At 53.7% G+C, this 21,999-nt stretch overlaps 2 protein-coding genes across 3 annotated transcripts in view; both read right to left on the bottom strand.

Annotated features, from left to right (window-relative positions):
* The window catches only part of LOC124478833 (unconventional myosin-VIIa), a 13,213-nt gene extending 4,831 nt beyond the window's left edge, over window positions 1-8,382 (bottom strand). The window contains exons 1-23 of the mRNA XM_047037298.1: window positions 8,320-8,382; window positions 7,741-7,782; window positions 7,531-7,632; window positions 7,080-7,232; window positions 6,198-6,382; window positions 5,931-6,052; window positions 5,561-5,703; window positions 5,063-5,176; window positions 4,732-4,885; window positions 4,515-4,591; window positions 4,064-4,183; window positions 3,826-3,968; window positions 3,421-3,631; window positions 3,178-3,313; window positions 2,699-2,865; window positions 2,379-2,516; window positions 2,099-2,257; window positions 1,873-1,962; window positions 951-1,045; window positions 719-803; window positions 284-502; window positions 102-133; window positions 54-68 (exon numbers count right to left, since the gene is read on the bottom strand). Coding sequence (XP_046893254.1) covers window positions 54-68; window positions 102-133; window positions 284-502; window positions 719-803; window positions 951-1,045; window positions 1,873-1,962; window positions 2,099-2,257; window positions 2,379-2,516; window positions 2,699-2,865; window positions 3,178-3,313; window positions 3,421-3,631; window positions 3,826-3,968; window positions 4,064-4,183; window positions 4,515-4,591; window positions 4,732-4,885; window positions 5,063-5,176; window positions 5,561-5,703; window positions 5,931-6,052; window positions 6,198-6,382; window positions 7,080-7,232; window positions 7,531-7,632; window positions 7,741-7,758 — 2,678 coding nt within the window. The 5' untranslated portion in view covers window positions 7,759-7,782; window positions 8,320-8,382. The remainder of the gene's footprint in view (window positions 1-53; window positions 69-101; window positions 134-283; window positions 503-718; window positions 804-950; window positions 1,046-1,872; window positions 1,963-2,098; window positions 2,258-2,378; window positions 2,517-2,698; window positions 2,866-3,177; window positions 3,314-3,420; window positions 3,632-3,825; window positions 3,969-4,063; window positions 4,184-4,514; window positions 4,592-4,731; window positions 4,886-5,062; window positions 5,177-5,560; window positions 5,704-5,930; window positions 6,053-6,197; window positions 6,383-7,079; window positions 7,233-7,530; window positions 7,633-7,740; window positions 7,783-8,319) is intronic.
* A 2,243-nt stretch (window positions 8,383-10,625) lies between these two features.
* sap130a (Sin3A-associated protein a) lies at window positions 10,626-21,691 on the bottom strand. Of its 2 annotated transcripts, none has more exons than XM_047037083.1 (21): window positions 21,603-21,691; window positions 20,813-20,939; window positions 20,430-20,689; window positions 20,165-20,332; window positions 19,950-20,076; window positions 19,721-19,842; window positions 19,410-19,534; window positions 17,776-17,923; window positions 17,576-17,666; window positions 16,997-17,101; window positions 16,749-16,890; window positions 15,542-15,660; window positions 15,138-15,446; window positions 14,466-14,643; window positions 14,251-14,349; window positions 13,708-14,069; window positions 13,300-13,563; window positions 13,040-13,165; window positions 12,168-12,271; window positions 11,902-12,015; window positions 10,626-11,735 (listed from the first exon to the last, which is right to left on the bottom strand). In XM_047037083.1, the coding sequence occupies exons 2-21, from the start codon at window positions 20,919-20,921 to the stop codon at window positions 11,577-11,579; spliced, it is 3,231 nt and encodes a 1,076-aa protein (XP_046893039.1). In that variant the 5' UTR covers window positions 20,922-20,939; window positions 21,603-21,691; the 3' UTR covers window positions 10,626-11,576. The 2 variants fall into 2 exon arrangements, with proteins under 2 accessions (XP_046893039.1, XP_046893040.1); XM_047037084.1 differs by having other exon boundaries at window positions 20,430-20,686.
* Window positions 21,692-21,999: the final 308 nt, after the last annotated feature.

Here is a 21,999-nt window from a genome sequence, read left to right as displayed (position 1 = left end):
CCATTTCCTGGTCCGTGATGGATTCTGATTGGCTGGAGGCTTGGCGTTTCTGCCTGAGTACTTCCTCCAGGCGTCTCTGTCGCTCCATCTTGGCCAGCTCCTCATCTCGCCGCTCCTTGGCAGACAGGAAGGCCTGGTGGGAGGAGGGGGAGGAACTGTTAAACAAACCTGAGGAACAGGGTTAGACACAGGATTTATACATCATTTTATACTGAATATAGCACCTACACACACAGACACACACACACGCAGTCATTGAGCTATCACAAAGAGCAGGCCGTACATCTCTCTTCATCTTGTGTACGGTCTTGCGGGCCAGCATGCCTCTGGTGTGGGCCTGCAGCAGCACCACCGCCTGCCTCTGCCAGGTCCACGCCCTCCTGGCCAGGCAGCCTCGCGCCCGCGCCTGCAGCACCACCACCGCAACCCTCTGCTGCTCGTACCTGTGCCGCAGCTGGCGTGCTCGCACCCGCGCCTGCAGGCGTGTGAAGCCCAGCTGGACCTGTACAGAGAGAGACACAGACAGGACACCAACACAGCAGAGAGACCAAGAGATGAGGTCATGAAATGATTGGTTTCCATGCTTAAACAGTGCAGTGAAACAAACTCATATACATTGTCTGTAGTGTAGATATAGAGTTAGATAGAGTGGGTAAGTGTGTCATGGCCGGCGTGCTGTGTGTCTGTTTGCAGACTCAGTCAGGGCTTGTGGACGCACCACTCTGTATAGCTTCCTGCCCTGGTGTCCTCTCCAGTGTTTCTGAATAACCAAAGCAGAGGCCTTCTTCCTTAGGAAGTTCTTCCTGTTGGAGTCAAGCAGTTAAACACAAACTTCTATACAGTAAGAAACGGGCTATATAGTAAAGTAAGAATCAGTTCCAAGCTATACAGAACAGACGATATAGTAATGAATCATCCAGAGCAGCACAGCTGGAACGACCAGGCCAGACCTGAACTTGTATCCACGAAGAACCTTCTGGATCAGGAGAGCTTTCTTGTTCAACTCCTTCATTCTCTCCACCTCCAGCATGGTGTCATGGAAGTCCTGGGAGGACACAAGGTATGAGTTGGAGAGATGGAGAGTGTTCAGGGGGGGGGTGTTCAGGGGGGGGTGTGTTCAGGGGTGTGTGTGTGTTCAGGGTGTGTGTGTGTTCAGGGGTGTGTGTGTGTTCAGGGGGTGTGTGTGTTCAGGGAGGTGTGTGTGTTCAGGGGTGTATGTGTGTTCAGGGGTGTGTGTGTGTTCAGGGGTGTGTGTGTGTGTGTTCAGGGGTGTGTGTGTGTTCAGGGGTGTGTGTGTGTGTTCAGGGGGTGTGTGTGTGTGTTCAGGGTGTGTGTGTGTGTTCAGGGTGTGTGTGTGTTCAGGGGTGTGTGTGTGTTCAGGGGGTGTGTGTGTTCAGGGGGGTGTGTGTGTTCAGGGTGTGTGTGTGTTCAGGGGTGTGTGTGTGTTCAGGGGGGTGTGTGTGTGTTCAGGGGTGTGTGTGTGTGTTCAGGGGTGTGTGTGTGTGTTCAGGGGGTGTGTGTGTGTTCAGGGTGTGTGTGTGTTCAGGGTGTGTGTGTGTTCAGGGGTGTGTGTGTGTTCAGGGGTGTGTGTGTGTTCAGGGGTGTGTGTGTGTGTGTTCAGGGTTGTGTGTGTGTGTGTTCAGGGGTGTGTGTGTGTGTGTGTTCAGGGTTGTGTGTGTGTTCAGGGGTGTGTGTGTGTTCAGGGGTGTGTGTGTGTTCAGGGGTGTGTGTGTGTTCAGGGTTGTGTGTGTGTGTGTTCAGGGTGTGTGTGTGTGTGTGTTCAGGGTTGTGTGTGTGTGTGTTCAGGGGTGTGTGTGTGTGTGTTCAGGGGTGTGTGTGTGTGTGTTCAGGGTTGTGAACAGAGAACCCCACCTTGAGGAAGATCTTGGTCTTGCCAGTCTTCCAGTCTCCCTCCATCAGGATATTCTCACAGATACTCTCACAGCACCTCTGTGTGGTTTGCTGTGTGGGAAACATAACTCTCTCTGAACAGGGGAACACACTGAGCACATGGTGTTCAGACACAGACGTGTTCAGACAGGTGTGTGAGGTGTGGAGGGTTCTCCAGGGGCACGGGAGAGGGTCAGACCCTGCTCACCGTTCTGGGCTCGCAGACGGAGGTTTGGAGCAGGACGCGGTAGCGCTCCATGAACTCTTCGAAGGTGTAGCGGATGGGGTAGCCTGCCTTCCTGATCCTGATGGTCTCCATCATCCCAGAGTAGCGGAGCTGCCGAATACACAGCTCCCGGTCGAACAGCTAACACACACACACAAGCACTGTTTGACCAAATATGTGGGCCCAAAGAGTAACTATAAAGTACAGAAGTTTCTCCACATTAGCAGTCAGTCCTGTATGGTGTGTGAACGTGCTGACTGACCATGGGTTTCTTGAAGTCGTTGGGTTTGATGCAGCGGATGAAGTAGGGCTGGCAGGCTGTCAGGGTCTTCATCAGAGCGTCCAGAGACTGACGGAACTGACCACTCAACGTAAGAACACGCTTCTTATCTGTTGCTTGCTGGAGGGAGAGAAGAGAGAGAGAGGGAAGGGGGAGAGAGAGAGAGAGAGAGAAGAGGGAGAGAGAGACGGTTTGGAATGAGATGCAGAGAAAACCAAGAGGGAAGTATGTTAGATGAATATTCCTGTTACTAATTCCCCTGAACACCCCAAGACTGGAGCGAGGATGACGCTCTGTCTGACCCTGAGAGAGTTCTTGGGTGTGATCATCAGCTTGGGGTTGGTGGTGTTGATGATGGTGCCGGATGTCAGCTCGTTCTTGAAGGCCTGTTTCAGGAGCTTGTTGGAGGACGTATCCACCAGCTGGATGAGGTCGGCGCTGAGGGCATCCCTGTTCTTCTCCAGGAACCCTTGAGACAGGAAGCAGGAACAGGAAGCAGGGACAGGAAGCAGGAAGCAGGAAGCAGGAACAGGAAGCAGGAAGCAGGAAGCAGGAAGCAGGGACAGGAAGCAGGAACAGATGTCCACAGACAGGGAGGTGGGGAGAAGAAATGTTGATGGGAGGTGAGAGAATGCAAATAGTATTGGTATTGGGGAAAACTATAAGTATATTTAACACAATTTTTATAAAAAATCCATACATGAATCAAGCTGATCGATAACATTTGATAAATTGAAAAAAGAGAGTGAAACCCGCCATGTTAGTCATCTTCATAACAAACCTTTGGATTCGTAATGCACCACGCCGGCAAAATGCTGGATCCCAAACGTCGTGTCGTGGTTGTTCTTCGGAGGCAAGTACACGTCCCCCTTGTCGTGGTTGCTGCCGATCTTAAGCAACATGGTGGTGTCTGTGCCCTAAGGAACCAAAGAAGAAGAAGATTAAAACACACAAACAACTTTCCACTCAGTTAGTCAGTCAGATGGACGCATGAGACGGGGCAGGATGGCGTCTGCCTGGCGACCTTGGGGAAGTGGCTCTCCTCGTCGATGAGACACAGGATGTTGAGGGGCTTGTTGGCCAACACGTCCAGGGTGCGCTGGTTGTCCTTGAACTGGATGAGCTCCCAGACGATGTTCTCACGAGCGTACTCTTCCTGCTCCAGCTTGAAGATGTGCTTCACAAAGAACTGCTGCAGCTGCTCGTTAGCGAAGTTGATGCAGAGCTGCTCGAAGCTGGGCAGGGAGAGAGAGAGGGGGAGAGGTCAGGGCTTTGAGAAACACTGAGATATAGTTATAACCGAGGCTTTGTTAAATATTATTTTGTTAACAAAAAGTGTGTGTGTGTGTGTGTGTGGGGGGGGGGGGGCAGATTTGTCATTTTTTTAAGTGGGTATAAAGAAACCTACGACCTCGACAGCAACGCTGACCTGTTGTGTTTGAAGTTCTCAAAGCCGAAGATGTCGAGCAGGCCGATGGACTGACGGATGTAGTTGGCGTCATCGGGTGGGGGCTTGTAAATGGCGCTGTTGATCTTGTCAACAACCCAGATAAACAGCCTCCCATAGATAGCCTGGACGAGGAGGAAGGCATCAAAGAATCACAATGATATAGAATCCCTTAACATTACTACTAGTCCTTCCAGTGTAACATCCTGCCGAGTGTTACTTTGACGAAGGCGTCCCTGCCATCGAGAGCCTGGGCGGAGGTGAGGGGCTTGGTGACACTCTCCTTGGTGGTCATGAAGGAGCGCTGGATCAGGCTCTGTTCCAGGGCCCTAGGGTCCACCTGCACACAACACACACCACCACCTGTCAGCCCAGTGGCTGTTTATAGGATGCAGCTCTACAACACCCAGGCAGGTGAGTCAGGTGGCTGAGCGGTGAGGGAATCGGGCTAGTAATCAGTAGGTGGCCAGTTTGATTCCCGGCTGTGCCAAATGACATTGTGTCCTTGGGACACACTTCACTCTACTTGCCTCGGTGGGAATGTCCCTGTACTTACTGTAAGTCGCTCTGGATAAGAGTCATTTAGCGTCTGCTAAATGACTAAATGTAAATGTAAACACCCCACCGTCTGTATGCACAAGCCTGAGGGAAATCTGAAGTGATGTGTTTACCTCCAGTAGAGTGCTGGCCACAGTGAAATGAGAGGAGGGGAGGATTTCACAGCTTTCCATGTTATTCGAGATGGTGGCTGGAAGGATGAAAGAAAGGTTGGAGGTTAGCTGAGTAGAGTAGAGTGCAGTAGAGTACAGTGCACTGCAGTAGAGTACAGTAGAGTTCAGCAGAGACAAGCTGCTGTTTTCCCACAGTAAAGGACAAGGAGCGCCAGACCTTCGAAGGCCATGTTGCCGAGGTGAAGGATGGCGGCCAGCAGCTTGGAGATCTCCCACCAGTCATTCTCAGAGAACATGAGGATCTTCATCGCGGAGCGGAAGTGGGCGTACTCCTTGAGGTCATCCCTCCCCTCACAGCTGGTGCAGTTACCCTGGCAACACATTCGCAATTGTTTAAAAGAAGTATTCTCGAAACGGAAAAATCACGATGATCGATATTTTGACGTTTTTTTTGTGGGGCGGGGTTTGGGGGTCCCACAGGTCAAGGTTTTTGCACTGATCCATTTTGTGAGTCAGTCGAATACTTGTAATTAGTATTGTGATAGTACCATGGTCAGGTAATGATATTGGGAAGCGTTCCCTAGCGACAGGATCTTCTTCTGCTCTGCTGTCATCCCCATCAGCATGCAGTAGAAGATGTGGTAGTTCCTCTCCTCCGCAGCCTGCCCAAAGACACACAGCAAGAGAACATTCCTTCTCATCTCCACACCTGTTTGTATCCAGTACATTAAGTCAAACACGTTCTCATACATGTGCTCATTTAGCAGATGATTTAGTGCAACGGAACGTACGGGGAAATTTGAACCTGGGACTGGTCTCTGGTGGGTTCCTCTACCTCTGAGCTAGCCCTATCCTTATCCCCCAGATAGATCCTGTTGTTGACAGCTGTTACCCCCTCGCTCTAACAGCCTCTACATTAACACACACAACACTTCTACTCTTCATCTCCTGTAGTTCTGAAACAGGAAGTTAAACTCCTACTCTTCATCTCCTGTAATTCTGGAACAGGAAGTGAAACGTCTCAGTCTGAAGGTGAGTCTGCTCACCTGACGACAGACGCGAGACTTCTCCAGTAGGTACTGCTCGAAGCGAGCGCCCTCGATGGCGCCTGAGGTGGTGAAGCTGATGTCGATGTACTTGCCGAAGCGGCTGGAGTTGTCGTTGCGTATGGTCTTGGCGTTGCCAAAGGCTGTTGGATTAATACCAGTTTAGCCACCAGGGAAAGGGGTTGTACTTAACCATGGCAGGAGATGTCACCCTCGATTGAAAGGGAACCAATGAAATAACCCACTGATGTGTACAGGCCCACAACCACAGTCTGAGTCTCACTGGGATCCAGACACAGACATGAATTACAACTCTGGGACATATTCATCTGTAGAGCGTCCGTATCTAAATTAATGATTGGCTGCTCACCCTCCAGGATGGGGTTGGCCTCCAGGATCTGCTGCTCGATCCAGGAGTGCTGCCCGCTCACGGCCGCCAGGAACTGCAGCACAAGCTTGGTGCTCTCCGTCTTCCCAGCCCCCGACTCCCCGCTGGAGGAGAGACACACCTGCTGAGCACCACCTGCACCTGCACCTCCACCACAGAACCACCTGCACCACTCCTCCTCAAACGCATCTCCACCCTAACACAGTACAGTAGAGCTTTTAGTGGCCCGAGAGGCTGTGTCAGTCTGACCTGATGACGCAGCACTGGTCCTTGCGGCTGCGGCGCATGTTGAAGAAGCAGCTGTCTGCGATGGCGAACACGTGAGGAGGCAGCTCTCCCAGGCGCTGGTCGGTGTACAGGTGCACCTGCTCCGTGGTGTAGATGGGGAGCACCTGGTAGGGGTTCACTGACACCAGGATGGAGCCTGTGTAGGTCTGAGCACACAACAGCCATCAGGTGGGACTGTGTGTGTGTGTGCATGTGTTAGATCAAGAGATCACGTTATTCAACAGAGCATCAACCCTGTGACCTCTACCCCACACTCTCTGGTAACACTTCTGCTTTGGAGGTGTCAAATCTCCCGACTCTCTAAACATTTTTTTTTATTATTTTACTTTATATAAAATTAAATTAAAGTATGGTTATGGTGTTACTGTATGAGACATATTCGTTGCGTTCTTGAATGTTTGTGTTCTAGAACCTTGGCATGGAAACAGTGGGATGTTCTTTCCAAACAGCGGCTCATTCGTCTCCATGGAGACAAACCACAGTGATAAAACCACAGGGCAAAGTCTGACAGTGAACTCATTCACTGAATCAAAAGGAATATCGGTTTCGAATCACCAAGCCCACAATAAGAATGCCTGAACATTTGTAGTAGAAACATGGAGCTGTTTTACCCACAAATCATGTTTAAAGACAGATGGTCCATTTTCCAGACTAGGTGATTCCAGGTTTGCCACACCTCTACTAACCCTGGTATGTCTTCCCCTCCCCAGTCCTGCCTGTGGATCACCAGACTTCAGATCCCCTCCCCAGTCCTGCCTGTGGATCACCAGACTTCAGATCCCCTCCCCAGTCCTGTCTGTGGATCACCAGACTTCAGATCTCTTCCCCGCAGCAGAGACTTACGTAGATGATTCCGTCCTTGTGGCGGATGAACAGGTTTCGGAGCAGGCCCTCCTCGTTGAGGTCCCCCAGCCGGATCATGTCATCCACACCCTTCACCGAGGTGGGGTGCATGAGTCGCAGGCTGGCCTCTTTTTTCTTGTTGATCTTGTGCTCCTGGTGGGAGAGAAGATAACCGTCACTGAGTACAGCACAGGACTGCAGGCATCCGTCTGGTCAAACCCATGCTGACCCAAGGCCTCTAGTTGTACAGAATCCACATGAAGTGTAACTGAGGACCATGGGGAACAGCAGGAATGTTTTGACAAGCAGAACCAGACAGACAGAATCCTATGGTTCCAGACAGAACTCTTTTCAGCTCTGTGAGGTCCCTTCCGGAACATCACGAGGATTCTTAATGGAACTTTCCTTAATGGAAAAAAGGGTTCTATTACAAAATCTTTTCAGATTGTACCTTTCCTTCATCATCAATCAGCTGCAGCTGTCCCTTGTCTGTGAGCTTGACCTCCGCCCCTATGGGCACTCCTATTCCAGAGTCCACCCACACAGAGGCCCCCTGGACAAGGGAAGCAGACACTCAGGGCTGTACGTTACAGTTTCACCTTTCTACATTACCGACGGATCACAACTCACAAGGCACGATAATAATCTGTGATTATCTTACCTCCCTCAAGACCACCATGACTGAAGTCTTCTTGTGTCCAGCCTGCAAGTCAGGAACAAGGGTATCAGCGTATGGCGGGTGATAACTCAGAGACAAACTGCCAGGCCACTCCCTGTTATGGTAAACCTGATTCTGACACCTGACTGCCAGGGCCACATGATAATCACTAAGGATAAGACAGAGCAGTCTCTGGTGTCATAACCACCCCTGTTCCATTAAGATCATTCATCAGATCATTAACCCCATTAAACATGTTCGCCTTGGGAATTTCCTTGGAGATGAATTATTGCATAAAAGCACGTAGACCTCAAAACATAGAAATACAACTTCAAACTCACACAAATATAAGCATTCACAGGATATGGAGGGAGCACAAACAAATAATAAATGAAATTTTATAACAGTTTTAAGATAATCTCATCTGCTTCACAGAATTCCTTGAAGCATCACCTTCGCAGGCACCTTTTGGTGTTTAGAAGAATCAGAATCTGGTCTATTCGCCATGTAGGTTTACACAAACACAGATTTTACTGTGGTAGGAAGGTGCAAACAATAAACATATACAGATCTTAAAATTACCCGTGGTGTTTCTTGCTGTGTAAAGCCTGTGGTGTTTCTTGCTGTGGAGAACCTGTGCTCCGGTCCGCAGCGAGCGCCTGGACTCGTAATCCACCAAAGCTGCTCTGAACGAGGAAGCAGATGGCTAGTCCAACACAGCACACGTTTATGGCTGTTTGACTTTGCTCTTGTTCTGCTGAGAGCAGGATCACCCAGGTCTACCCTTCAGGGGTCAGGGGTTACGCCCAGGTGAAGGGGGGAAGGAGGGGGGGAGGAGGGAGGGTCTCCTACTTCCTCCTGCTAACAGCCTTGTGGAGAAGGGCAGAGCAGGCTGGGAGGGTTTGGTCGACCTGTTGAACACAACAAAACATCGAAATAGAAAAAATGTACTTTCTAATTTGTTTTATTTGATCATTCCTTTTCCCACCATTTTTTTTTATTTCCGTTACATGAACAATGTTTTAGTAAACTATCGGCCTAAACTTTGGACTCTGACATCACTGGGAGGTATAAACTCAGGCTTGACACACTGACAGGAAGGGCAATTATGCTGTAAATATCTGAGAATAGAAGAGGATAAGAATGTCCTGGTTGTAACATGAGACTATGCTTTAACTCAGGGAGCAGATAGTTGTTTACAGACACACTATAGTGATGCAGCCACCACCCAGCTCCAGAGTCCAGCAGAACCCTGCTGGTCCTAGGAGAGTCAGGGTGGAGCCTGCTGGTCCTAGGAGAGTCAGGGTGGATCCTGCTGGTCCTAGGAGAGTCAGGGTGGAGCCTGCTGGTCCTAGGAGAGTCAGGGTGGATCCTGCTGGTCCTAGGAGAGTCAGGGTGGAGCCTGCTGGTCCTAGGAGAGTCAGGGTGGATCCTGCTGGTCCTAGGAGAGTCAGGGTGGAGCCTGCTGGTCCTAGGAGAGTCAGGGTGGAGTCTGCTGGTCCTAGGAGAGTCAGGGTGGAGCCTGCTGGTCCTAGGAGAGTCAGGGTGGAGCCTGCTGGTCCTAGGAGAGTCAGGGTGGAGTCTGCTGGTCCTAGGAGAGTCAGGGTGGAGTCTGCTGGTCCTAGGAGAGTCAGGGTGGATCCTGCTGGTCCTAGGAGAGTCAGGGTGGATCCTGCTGGTCCTAGGAGAGTCAGGGTGGAGTCTGCTGGTCCTAGGAGAGTCAGGGTGGAGTCTGCTGGTCCTAGGAGAGTCAGGGTGGATCCTGCTGGTCCTAGGAGAGTCAGGGTCTTCCTGAGCAGAACAGTGACTGGTGCAGCTAACACGGTCAAGTTATCCCAGTGCTACAGCGTCTCCACAAAGCGCTTGCACACATAGGGAAGAGAATCATTTCAGTCATTATATTGACCACAAGGTATTTTCAAGGTGTTGTAGTCATGAATTGGCTTTATTGAATATACACAGACAAACAATGCACAACAGCTAGATGTCTCCCAGCACATTCATCTTGTGTAACATCTTCATCTTGTCTTTCCAGTCCTGGGGATGAAGTGCCACGTCACACACACACAGTACAAAACTTGAAAAGGCCTGTACTGTTGCCTATGGCAACAACAAAAACAATAAGAAACACACATGTACAGCCTTTTACGTTGAAACACAGTCTTGCGTTCTAATTACACGCGCTCTCATACTGTCAGCCTTCTTTAAACCAAATCAAATGTGTTTCGTGATCAATTACTCCATGATACCCATTACAATGGCTGGACAATTCAAAGCAGGTTTTCTTTATGTTATAAGTGAACCCCTGCTCGCCATTCTTTACACATCCAGACACCCCGTCACTGTCACTGTCCAGACACAACACTGTGACAGTGTCTACTAACAGGCCCTACAGATGATCACTTCACCTCAGGGCCTTTCAGAGTCCTGCGGAGGCTGTGGAGACCTCTCCCAGCAGACTGAGAGGCTGTCCCCCCAGCAGACTGAGAGGCTGTCCCCCCAGCAGACAGAGAGGCTGTCCCCCCAGCAGACTGAGAGGCTGTCCCCCCAGCAGACAGAGAGGCTGTCCCCCCAGCAGACAGAGAGGCTGTCCCCCCAGCAGACAGAGGCTGTCCCCCCCGCAGACAGAGAGAGGCTGTCCCCCCAGCAGACTGAGAGGCTGTCCCCCCCGCAGACAGAGAGGCTGTCCCCCCCGCAGACTGAGAGGCTGTCCCCCCCGCAGACTGAGAGGCTGTCCCCCCCGCAGACTGAGAGGCTGTCCCCCCCGCAGACTGAGAGGCTGTCCCCCCAGCAGACTGAGAGGCTGTCCCCCCCGCAGACAGAGAGGCTGTCCCCCCCGCAGACAGAGAGGCTGTCCCCCCAGCAGACTGAGAGGCTGTCCCCCCCGCAGACAGAGAGGCTGTCCCCCCCGCAGACTGAGAGGCTGTCCCCCCAGCAGACAGAGAGAGGCCTGTAACCCCAGTCTACCCTGACAGGAACACTGGCCGTGCACTGCTTACCGGTACATCATTTTGTCTACGATGGGCATGTCAATTGAAAAGAATAACATGGTTTAAAATAAATACCAGGTAAATAAGCAGAGGTTGCGTGTCTGACGTGTATGAGTGTGTGGCATGTGTGTGTCCTTTTGGGTGTGTGTGGCGTGTATGTGTGTGGTGAGTGTGAGGGTCAGTATCACATCAGAGCTTGTGTCTAGGGTGGTCAGGTCGTTGTGTCACCGAGGCAACAGAGGAGCCAAACCTCTACATGTTGAATGGTAGCCATGGAGGTGTTGAACAGGGATGTCCTACACCCCTACCAAAGCCTGCCTGGATCTTTTCACTGACACACAAACATCCCTCTCACAGAAGCTTGACCAGAGACACACAGCCCACTGTCACTTACCCACTCTCCCCATCCCATCCCCCATCCCTCCACAGAAAGAAAGAAAAGGCAACATTAACAAACGTATTTTCAAAACTACAAAACAAGTGTCTTTATGGAACATAACCCGCCCCCCCCAAAAAAAACTACAAAATAAACAAAACTGTCGGGGTTCATCAGCCAATCAGCCAGTCCGGTGTTAGCGGAGGCTCTCCTGCTGATGGCCGTATCCCCAGCAATGCCCTCTCTTCCTGGGGACACGGCGGCCAGCCAGCCCCTGGATACTCTCCGCCCAGCCTCAGGCAGGGACATAAGGAAGGCGATTGTGCGCAGCAAATCTTAGCACCAAGTTCAGAGCAGCTCTCTCCTTCCTCCCAAGGTGGGGTGAGGGGTGTGTGGGGGGACTTATGCCCGGCTCCTGGTCTATGCCCGGCTCCTGGTCTATGCCCGGCTCCTGGTCTATGCCCGCTCCTTGACTATGCCCGCTCCTTGCGCTTCAGCTTGGAGGACTTCTTGACGGCCGTGGTCTTATTCAGCAGCTTCAGAACCGTCTCCTTGTGGTCTAGCACCTTCATCATGGTGTCTCGGGCTTCCGTCACCTGATCCATCACCAGCTTGCAGCGCTGCATGTTACCCTGGCCACCACACACACACACAAACACTTCAGAAGCACATCTTACACAGTGTACAGACAATGGTGAGGTCGGCAGGACATTTAGAGGAAGTAATACAGGAAAAGTAATGCAGGAAGTAATACAGGAAGTGATACAGGAAGTGATGTGGTGAACAGGAAGGAGTCACCTGTATGAGTTCGTTGATGCGGTGCAGGTCGTCGTCTCCCCCGGCCCTCTTCTTTGGGATGAGACCCTCCTGCAGGGTGGTCAGTCTGGTGTACACGTCATGCTCCAGACTGGACTGGGGGGGTCACAGGGGGCAGGGTCACAGGTCAGAGACACTACAGGTCTAACCCAACACACACACCTGGCCTTTCACCTGGGATTTCAATCCAAGGCAGCAGCTGTGACTCTAACGTGGGCAACATGACCCCACATGACCCCAGAACTCACCAGCTGTCTGAGCTGAGCGGCACACAGGTGGATCTTCCAGCCCTGTGCCCGACACACCACCCCCCTCTGGTTGGCCATCTCCTGCAGGGAGCCCTTCTTCTCCTCTGAAACAGCAGAACATCATCACCACCATCATCATCACCACCGTTATCATCACCACCGTCATCATCACCACCGTCATCATCACCACCGTCATCATCACCACCACCGTCATCATCACCACCGTCATCATCACCACCGTCATCATCACCACCGTCATCATCACCATCATCATCACCATCATCATCACCATCATCATCACCACCGTCATCATCACCACCGTCATCATCATCACCACCGTCATCATCACCACCGTCATCATCACCACCGTCATCATCACCACCGTCATCATCACCACCGTCATCATCACCACCGTCATCATCACCACCGTCATCATCATCACCACCGTCATCATCACCACCGTCATCATCACCACCGTCATCATCACCACCGTCATCATCACCATCATCATCACCATCATCATCACCACCGTCATCATCACCACCGTCATCATCACCATCATCACCACCGTCATCATCACCATCATCATCACCATCATCATCACCACCGTCATCACCACCGTCATCATCACCATCATCATCACCATCATCATCACCATCATCATCACCACCGTCATCATCACCACCGTCATCATCACCATCATCACCACCGTCATCATCACCATCATCACCACCGTCATCATCACCGTCACCACCATCAACCCCCTGCACCCTCTCCCCTCTCCATCGCATTAGATAAAAGGATCTGCAAAATGAATACAATGCTAAAACGTAAAACACGGTTGTCTTTCAGACAGGTGGAGATGTGCTGACCTTTGACCCGGATGTCGCTGTATCTCTGGAAGTGGTGATAGGCTGCCTTCCAGGGGTTGCGGTAGTGCCGGAGCAGGGTGATGGGGGGGCGCGGGCGTACCGGCACATAACGCACCCCCTCCTCATCTGGGAGGGGCACAGACAACATAACGCCATGTCAGCACAGCAACACTGCTGCAACACAGTCACTTCAACACACCCACTGACCTCTGGCTATCTACAAACTGTGATTTGACCTTTGACCTCTGCCAGACACATACCCACATACTCCCTGGGGGGAGACTCCCTGCGGTCCGGCCGGCCCAGCCCCCTCCCCGAGGCCCGGTCCTCGTCCGTGCTGGTGGCCTCCACCATCTCCGTCTCCTCCGTGGAGATGACGTGTTGCTGCTTGCGGGGCTTCTTCCTGGGCGACGCCCCGGGGACCAGCTCCCCCGAGAGAGGGGCGCCCAGGGAGGAGGGCGGGCCCCCCAGGGAGGAGGGTGGGCAGCCCAGGCCGGGAGCCGACAACAGGGACCCGCCGGACACTGGGGAGAGGGAGAGAGAAAAGAACTACAATCATGACTTCCGTTTTGCTAACAAACTACAATCGTGGCTTCTGTTGTTTCGCATCTGTCCATCTTTGCGGCTGTGATCTACGAGCAGGTGTTTCTGGGAGGTGTAGTCCGTACCTGGCTGAGCCGTGTCCATGGGCTCCATCTCCTGCTTGATCTTGACGTCCGGCAGGACGGTGCTGGAGGCGCAGGCGGCCGTGCTGCTGGCCGCGGGCTGGGTGGGGGAGGCCACCGTGTTGGCCATGGAGGCGGGGGCAGGGGGAGTGACGGCCAGGGCGGCAGGCAGGGCAGAGAGCACAGAGCTGGGCTGGGAGGGCAGCGCGGGGCCCTGGGGGGCCAGCAGGGTGGGGATGGCCTGGGACAGGTGCTGGGCAGGGGAGGAGACAGCTTGCTGCTCTGCCCCCTGGGAGGGGAGGGCCTCCACCGTCGCCATGATGGGAGGGGCCATGGTCATGTGGACCTCCGCTTTGGGTTTAACACTGAAGGAGGAGGAAGGAGGGGGGGGTTAGACAGGACAGTTTACTATGATCTCTATAAAAGGTTCCCTCCAAACTATATAATCCCGTTTCACTTTGTGATTTGTTAACAAGTTATAACAGTTTCCTAAAATCCTTCAAAACAATCCCCAGCACAGTAAAGTGGTCAGTGTTGGAGCCTCACCCTGAAGGCCGAGGGGACCCAGCCCCTCTGAGGCCGGCCTCCACTCTTCCCCCGCCAACCTCACCTGGCTGCACTGCTATCAGGCTCTTACGCACACAGCTGCAACACAACCAGCAGCAGAACCAGCATCACAACCAGGAACCACACAGCATCACAACCAGGAACATATAGAATGTCCCGTTTCACCCAGGAGATATTCTCCACAACGCTCTCACCTCTCATTGGCTGGTTTCTTGCGGAGGATGCTGGGCCGAGGGGAGGAGACTAGTGTGGGGGCCCCGCCCCCCCCGGCCTGGGGGTGTGTCTGCACCATGGTTGCCACGGGCTGCGTGCCGCTGAACGTGTTGCCGATAGTGACCGCCACGAAGGTGGAGCCGTCTGTCAGCACCACGCCTGCAGGAGAGTGCAGGACAGTAAAGGGGGGGGATTCGAACCTATGACCTCTTGGATCAAAGCTCAACCACTGAGATATACCCGATGACGGGGTAGCAGAAGTTTAAACCAATACAGTTGTGGCCTTAAGTTCTGGCAATGACAAATGTTGTGTTTTGCAAAGTTTGCTGGTTTAGTATTTGAGGATAATGTTTTCCCTGGTTTCTATAGAATACTAGAATCACAATAAGGCACATTGCATATTTTTGGGGGCGAACATTTTCAATATATGCAAATAGTCTTTTACAGCAGTCAATCTGCTCTTAAAATCCAATCAGAATGATAGTGATTTCAGGTGGCTAGAACTAATTGACACTTTCCCCTGTGCTGATGATATGACTTACTGACATTATGTTAGCAGTCATTTTATGCCAAGGCCCAGCAAGCCTTGCAAACACAAAGTGTCCCAATACTTTTGGCCACGGTTGTACATGTATATTTTTCTGAATGATTACCTGGAGGTTTGGCATCAGACTGAGGCTGCTGCTGCTGCTGAGCTGTAATTGGTGCCTGCTGAATCCCCTGCGTGCTGATAGGTGCAGAGGTGTGCAGGCCTTGCACCCCGATTGATGCAGGCTGAATACCCTGGGCTGCCATTGGTGCAGGCTGGATTCCCTGCGCTGCCATTGGTCCAGGCTGGATTCCCTGGGTGCTGATCTGGGCAGACTGCAGACCCATCAGCTGCATGGGGTTGAGGTGGACCGTGGTCGCCATGCCAACACCCCCAGAGGTGGGGAGGGCGGAGCTGGGAGCCTGGGGGGTCACTGGGGAAGGGGGGGGGGGGCGGGGTATTAGACGGGAGCAAACACAAACTGTGTATGTGTGTGTGTATCTGGGTACTGGGTGTTTGTGTGTGTACCTGGGTACTGGCGGATGGTGGACACAGAGCTGGTGATAGGGGTGTAGGTGTGGGTCAGAGGGTACGGGGACGAGGAGTAGGTCGGCAGGAAGTACTGGAACTGGACTGGAACAGACGGCCTGGAGGAGGGAAGGGCCGTCTCTCAGATCAAATGCACCCTCAACATCTCATGTCATCAAAGGTACAGTGCCCTCAGAGTACATCAAGCCCTGATATCTTCCCAAATATATGAGCAGGGCTCGACATTAAGGCTTGTCCGGGACAAGTGGATTTTTTTGAAAGGGCAAGTGGAAGAGAAATGTAGCTGCCCCACTGGACAAGTTAAAACTCGAACAAAATCAAACGCTTTTTATTTGACCGAATTCTGCATTAGCCAATCACAAAGAAGTGGCTTTGTCTCAAGATCTTTACAGACCATGCAGCTAATTTAAAGCTCAACACTTGAACGGGGGCTTATTAATTAAATTATTTACTGTGTCGTCTCAGTTACACTATCAGGGCTTTGGAAAACTGTGATTTGCTCAAGTAGGCAAATGGCTAATAGAACATAACATTTCATAATAATTTCAGTAAATCAAGCAGCGCTGCAAGACCCAGTGAAATGTTATACAGCTAGCAAATTAATTAGCTAGCATCGCTAACGACATTGGCTAACTCCTTCGGTGGGCTATCCTCTGTATTTGAAAGCTGGCTAAACTTATACTGTATCTAAAATAACATATAGAATACCCCCGAGACTAGCTTTTACGGGTGTTCATGCGTCTATGTTGCTTTACTCCGTGTGCCTGCGCCTCGTCCATTACTGTTTACAATGTTAGCAGGACTACTTGGTTTCCGTTGCCTTCTCAGCAAGAGAAATACAAGGTTTGACATGAGAGCGTGTGTACTGGTTGGAATGCTTGCTAAGTTCACAGCTGCCGACGCTAGCTAGAAACGTCAACACAAAAAACAATTATTATAAAATGATATCTTTACCCGGACAAGTGAATTTTGTGCATGGACAAGTGAAACGTTAATGTACTTGTCCAAAGGACAAGTGCCTCAAAAAGTTAATTTCGAGCCCTGTATGAGGCTTATAAATGGACCATCTGACAGGAAGTGAGGTGGCCACATCAAAATGTCCATCTGACAGGAAGTGAGGTGGCCACATCAAAGGTCTATCTGACAGGAAGTGAGGTGGCCACATCAGAGCCTCCTGGGGACGTACCTGTTGTCGCTCCTGGTCTCCATGGTGACGGGGTTGGGGGAGGAGTGATGTCCAGAGATGGAGATGAGGTTAGTTCGCTCCCCAGGGTAGTCCGGCTGGATGCGAGGGGAGGTGTGGGCTATGGGCTGGGGCACCACCTTGGCTGTGGGTGCAAACACACAGGACGTCAGCTACAAGCTAATACTGCTACAAGCTAATACTACTGTCCAAAATGTGTCGTGTTGCGTGTGTGTCCTGGACGTGCTTACCAACGGGGATGGCAGACGTGGTCACTGCGGTGGCGTGAGAGGAGTGAGAGGGCATCGTCATGGTGACGATGGTGCTACTGTTCATTTGGGTGTGTGGCACAGATCCTGAGAGAGACGAGACAGGGGGTTAGTTAGAGGAAGGAGGCTGGCTGTACCCCTCTGCCCTGCCTCCAGGCCTCTGCCCTGCCTCCAGGCCTCTGCCTCCAGGCCTCTGCCTCCAGGCCTCTGCCTCCAGGCCTCTGCCTCCAGGCCTCTGCCTCCAGGCCTCTGCCTCCAGGCCTCTGCCTCCAGGCCTCTGCCTCCAGGCCTCTGCCTCCAGGCCTCTGCCTCCAGGCCTCTGCCTCCAGGCCTCTGCCTCCAGGCCCCTGCCTCCAGGCCTCTGCCCTGCCTCCAGGCCTCTGCCCTGCCTCCAGGCCTCTGCCCTGTCTCCAGGCCTCTGCCCTGCCTCCAGGCCTCTGCCCTGCCTCCAGGCCTCTGCCCTGCCTCCAGGCCTCTGCCAGGCCTCCAGGCCTCTGCCTCCAGGCCTCTGCCCTGCCTCCAGGCCTCTGCCCTGCCTCCAGGCCCCTGCCCTGCCCTTACCTGTAGTGGTTGTGGCGGGGACGGTGTTTGTGGCGACGATGGGAGCCACTGTGGCTGCAGCGACGGGCGTCACAGAACTGAAGATGGACTTCTGAGGACGGAAGCAGAACAGAGGGGGGGAGGGGGGGGGGGTCAGCATCCACACACACACTGACGCCTGGGACGTCAAACATTTCAGAAATGTGTGGAGGGCGTCTAACCTGGGTCATGGCGTGGGGCGGTTGGGGCTTCTGGGCCACGATGGGGGGGTGGGAGGGCAGGGTGATGCGTGTGGCCGTGTCCCTGCTGGCCTGGGGACGCTGGATGCTGAGGGTGTTCGGGGGAGGGTGGATGGTCAGCCCTGGACGCCTGCAACACACAGCATAGGACACGTGACCAGCTGGCAGTCTCACCCTCAGATCAGACATGGAGAAACAGCAGCTGGTCTCAGACCAGACAGGACGTCTGAGTCAGAAGTATTGATGCTGCTGGACGAGCCACTAACACTGTCTCCTTTAGTCAGGCTTTGAAAACAAACATCAGGCCCCACCTTTCTCATTCTGGGCCAAGATAACCCTGATATCCACCCTGGAGCCCCCTTCCCACCCTGGAGACCCCCTCCCACCCTGAAGACCCCCAGTCTGGGCCCCCCTCCCACCCTGGGCCCCCCTCTCAGTCTGGGCCCCCCTCTCAGTCTGGGCCCCCTCTCAGTCTGGGCCCCCCTCTCAGTCTGGGCCCCCCTCTCAGTCTGGGCCCCCCTCTCAGTCTGGGCCCCCCTCTCAGTCTGGGCCCCCTCTCAGTCTGGGCCCCCCTCTCAGCCTGGGCCCCCCTCTCAGTCTGGGCCCCCCTCTCAGTCTGGGCCCCCCTCTCAGTCTGGGCCCCCCTCTCAGTCTGGGCCCCCCTCTCAGTCTGGGCCCCCCTCTCAGTCTGGGCCCCCTCTCAGTCTGGGCCCCCCTCTCAGTCTGGGCCCCCCTCTCAGTCTGGGCCCCCTCTCAGCCTGGGCCCCCTCTCAGCCTGGGCCCCCCTTCAGTCTGGGCCCCCCTCTCAGTCTGGGCCCCCCTCTCAGTCTGGGCCCCCCTCTCAGTCTGGGCCCCCCTCTCAGTCTGGGCCCCCCTCTCAGTCTGGGCCCCCCTCTCAGTCTGGGCCCCCCTCTCAGTCTGGGCCCCCCTCTCAGTCTGGGCCCCCCTCTCAGTCTGGGCCCCCCTCTCAGTCTGGGCCCCCCTCTCAGTCTGGGCCCCCCTCTCAGTCTGGGCCCCCCTCTCAGTCTGGGCCCCCCTCTCAGTCTGGGCCCCCCTCTCAGTCTGGGCCCCCCTCTCAGTCTGGGCCCCCCTCTCAGTCTGGGCCCCCCTCTCAGTCTGGGCCCCCCTCTCAGTCTGGGCCCCCTCTCAGTCTGGGCCCCCTCTCAGTCTGGGCCCCCTCTCAGCCTGGGCCCCCCTCTCAGTCTGGGCCCCCCTCTCAGTCTGGGCCCCCCTCTCAGTCTGGGCCCCCCTCTCAGTCTGGGCCCCCCTCTCAGTCTGGGCCCCCCTCTCAGTCTGGGCCCCCCTCTCAGTCTGGGCCCCCCTCTCAGTCTGGGCCCCCCTCTCAGTCTGGGCCCCCCTCTCAGTCTGGGCCCCCCTCTCAGTCTGGGCCCCCCTCTCAGTCTGGGCCCCCCTCTCAGCCTGGGCCCCCCTCTCAGTCTGGGCCCCCCTCTCAGTCTGGGCCCCCCTCTCAGTCTGGGCCCCCCTCTCAGTCTGGGCCCCCCTCTCAGTCTGGGCCCCCCTCTCAGTCTGGGCCCCCCTCCCACCCTGGGCCCCCCTCTCAGTCTGGGCCCCCCTCTCAGTCTGGGCCCCCTCTCAGTCTGGGCCCCTGTACTTACGCGTGCACCATCTCAGTGGAGTGTGTGACAGCAGGACTGATGACGGAGCCCTGGGTCCTGCTGACAGAGATGGGGGTCACCACGGTGGGCAGCACCGCTGAGGAGGTGGAGACAGGGGGACGGGTCTGAGGGACACAGCAGGGGAGGAGAGAGTTAGGAGCCATGGGTCACATGTACAGTCAAGACAAACTGTCAAGTAGACTAAATATGTTTATAGGTGGGGGGGGGGCAGATATGGTTTAACTAGTGAGCTCCACCCCTCCCCCTGCGCTCCACCCCTCCCTGCATGACCAGGAGCAGAGCTGAGGCACCTGGGTGGGCTGGTGGAGGATGTGCTGAACGGTGGACGGGCCTGGCCCGGCCCCGGCTCCAGATGCTGGACGCAGAACTGTGGCGCCTTTAGAGCTGGACATGACAGCTGCAGCAGCCGCCCCTGGACACATACAACTGATCAGTCAACAGTAACGACTGCATAAAGGCAGTGATGTTTAAAAATCAAGCCAGAATTTGCTGACACCCTTCTTCCTAATGCTGTCATACCTCTGGGTAGATGGGAGGTGAATGTCTGTGAAGGGGCGGCGGTGGCCCCAATCTGCAGGGGCGGGGCACTACTCCTGATAATCTGGATGTTAGCAGGCATGAGATGGTGCAGGTTACTGGAGTGACCCTTGAACACAAAACAAACGCCTTGCTCGTTAGCGGCCGATAGAACTCTGGAACTCTTAACGTGCAGAGCCAATGAGCAGAGCAGTCACCTGCTGACTACTGATGGTTGCCACGGGGATGGAAGGAGTCGGAGTGATGCTGCTCTCCAGAGTGACCGTGATGTGTCCGGGCACCTTGGGGGGGACGGCGAGGTGGCCCTGGTTCAAAGCGGGCGCCGGGGCGATGAGACGACTGGGGATCGGTGACTTCAGGACAGCCTGGGGGGGGGGAACACCAAAAAACATTAACTTCATTTTCTCCCCCGTTCACATTGGTTAGATGATACACGTGTTGCTGAAGAGAGGCTCTGTTTACCTTCATCTGGCCCTCTGTGAGGGCAGTGGGCTGGCCAGCCACCTGGGCCAGGTGGATGGGAGGAGCTGACACTGTGACTGGAGGGCCGGGCTGGATGGGGAGCTGCTGGGGAAGACCTTGGGGTGGGCCGTAGGGACGCACCATCACCGTTTCCTGCTTATCCTCCCTGAACGAGAGCGCTGCTCCTCCACCGCCGCTGCTGGGCGGCCGATCTTGCGGCCCATGATCAGCATCACGGCTGCCCTCCGCATCTCCTCCTGCTGAGAACCAGACAAAACCGTTGGACTACAGACGCACACACACGGATACGGTTCTGACAAGCTAGCTAAGAAGCTAATGTTGTTATTGCTGAGTAGCTTGACAACGGGCGGGTTATTCAGCACCTGGTTGGTTTGGTGACGGGTTTAAAGGCACCAAGTTTCCGCCCGGGATCTGGGGAGGCCCTCCTCCAGAAGCGGGCATTCCGTGTCTCGGGAACTGTTGCGAACTCATCTTCCGTTATTCCACAACCTAAACGTAAAAGAGGAGAGAGTTCGGATTATCCGGCTGGCAAGCTACCCGGCTATTATACAAGTATCGAATGCACGAGTACACTGATTGGATTCAATACGACCAAGACGTGCAACTTAAAAGTTTCAGCGAAATAATCATTCCAATCCGACTGTTAGCATTTAGGACCGGTCCGAATGTACTCACATGTAACATTACATTATGTGGTAACCTTGTGTTAAATATCGATGTGTGGGTGTTGGTAGCTAAATTGCTAACAGTACACATTGACTAGCTGAAAAGCTGCTACCACTAAAATGAGCGAGCCACCTAGCCAATGAATTTGATTCGAGTCAAATGAATTGATAATTAGCTTGCTATGCAAGTAGGATTCCGTAGGGAACGTGTTGAGTGTTTTGACGCTTTTATCAGAATATCGACAGCGAACTGTACACGCTGTGACCAGTAACGGAAATGTCTTGATATCTAGCTAATGTGTTAGCTACCAGATAGCTAAGCTAGCTGGTGAGATAAACAATGATAGGTATCTAGGCTACTAGCTAACAAAATGCCTTGCAATTTTTCTAAAACACAGCACAACAATATTTGAACGAAGACCACCAATTTGCTATGGGCGAGAAATTGATTATACATTCAAACCAAAACTTTGTCAAAATAGACTACCGTATTTGCAGAGTTACAATTTTTCCATTCGTCTTTTCTTTTCAACAACACACAGCTAAGCCGGAAGAATGCAGACCTCACAAACGGACCTCCCTGTTTTTCGGCCAATGACAATAAGGAATTGCAAACCTTCGTCCAACCACTGACGGGGGTTGAACAATTGCTAAAACGGCGACGTGATTGGACTTCAGACTCTTTTTTTCGGCGCGGGGAGGATCCGCGAGGCGGTGGCGGGCTTGTCCGAAATAGATTCAGGAACTGCAGTTCGTTCATGTGGCCAGCAGGGAGCAGTAGTCCCCTGCTGCGGTAGGTCCACCACAACCATAATAGGCGTGAACACATCGTTCCTTATGCATCTGAACTTAGGCCTACTGTTTGCTATACTTAGCATGATAGG

Source organism: Hypomesus transpacificus, chromosome 16 (assembly GCF_021917145.1).
Source record: "Hypomesus transpacificus isolate Combined female chromosome 16, fHypTra1, whole genome shotgun sequence".
In the NCBI taxonomy this organism is placed as follows: Eukaryota; Metazoa; Chordata; class Actinopteri; order Osmeriformes; family Osmeridae; genus Hypomesus; species Hypomesus transpacificus.
Note: the sequence above shows the minus strand (reverse complement) of the source record. Positions and strands in the feature narration are given on the sequence as shown.

Bases quoted from the DNA above. Each gene is read 5' to 3' on its own strand.
- sap130a (XM_047037083.1), bottom strand. From the start codon at position 20,921: ATGAGTTCGCAACAGTTCCCGAGACACGGAATGCCCGCTTCTGGAGGA. The intron at 17,102-17,575 runs GTAAGGGCAGGG...CGTCTCTCTCAG, and splicing joins CCCCGCCACAACCACTACAG to GATCTGTGCCACACACCCAA. The intron at 12,016-12,167 runs GTGAGTTCTGGG...TGACCCCCCCAG, and splicing joins CCGCTCAGCTCAGACAGCTG to TCCAGTCTGGAGCATGACGT.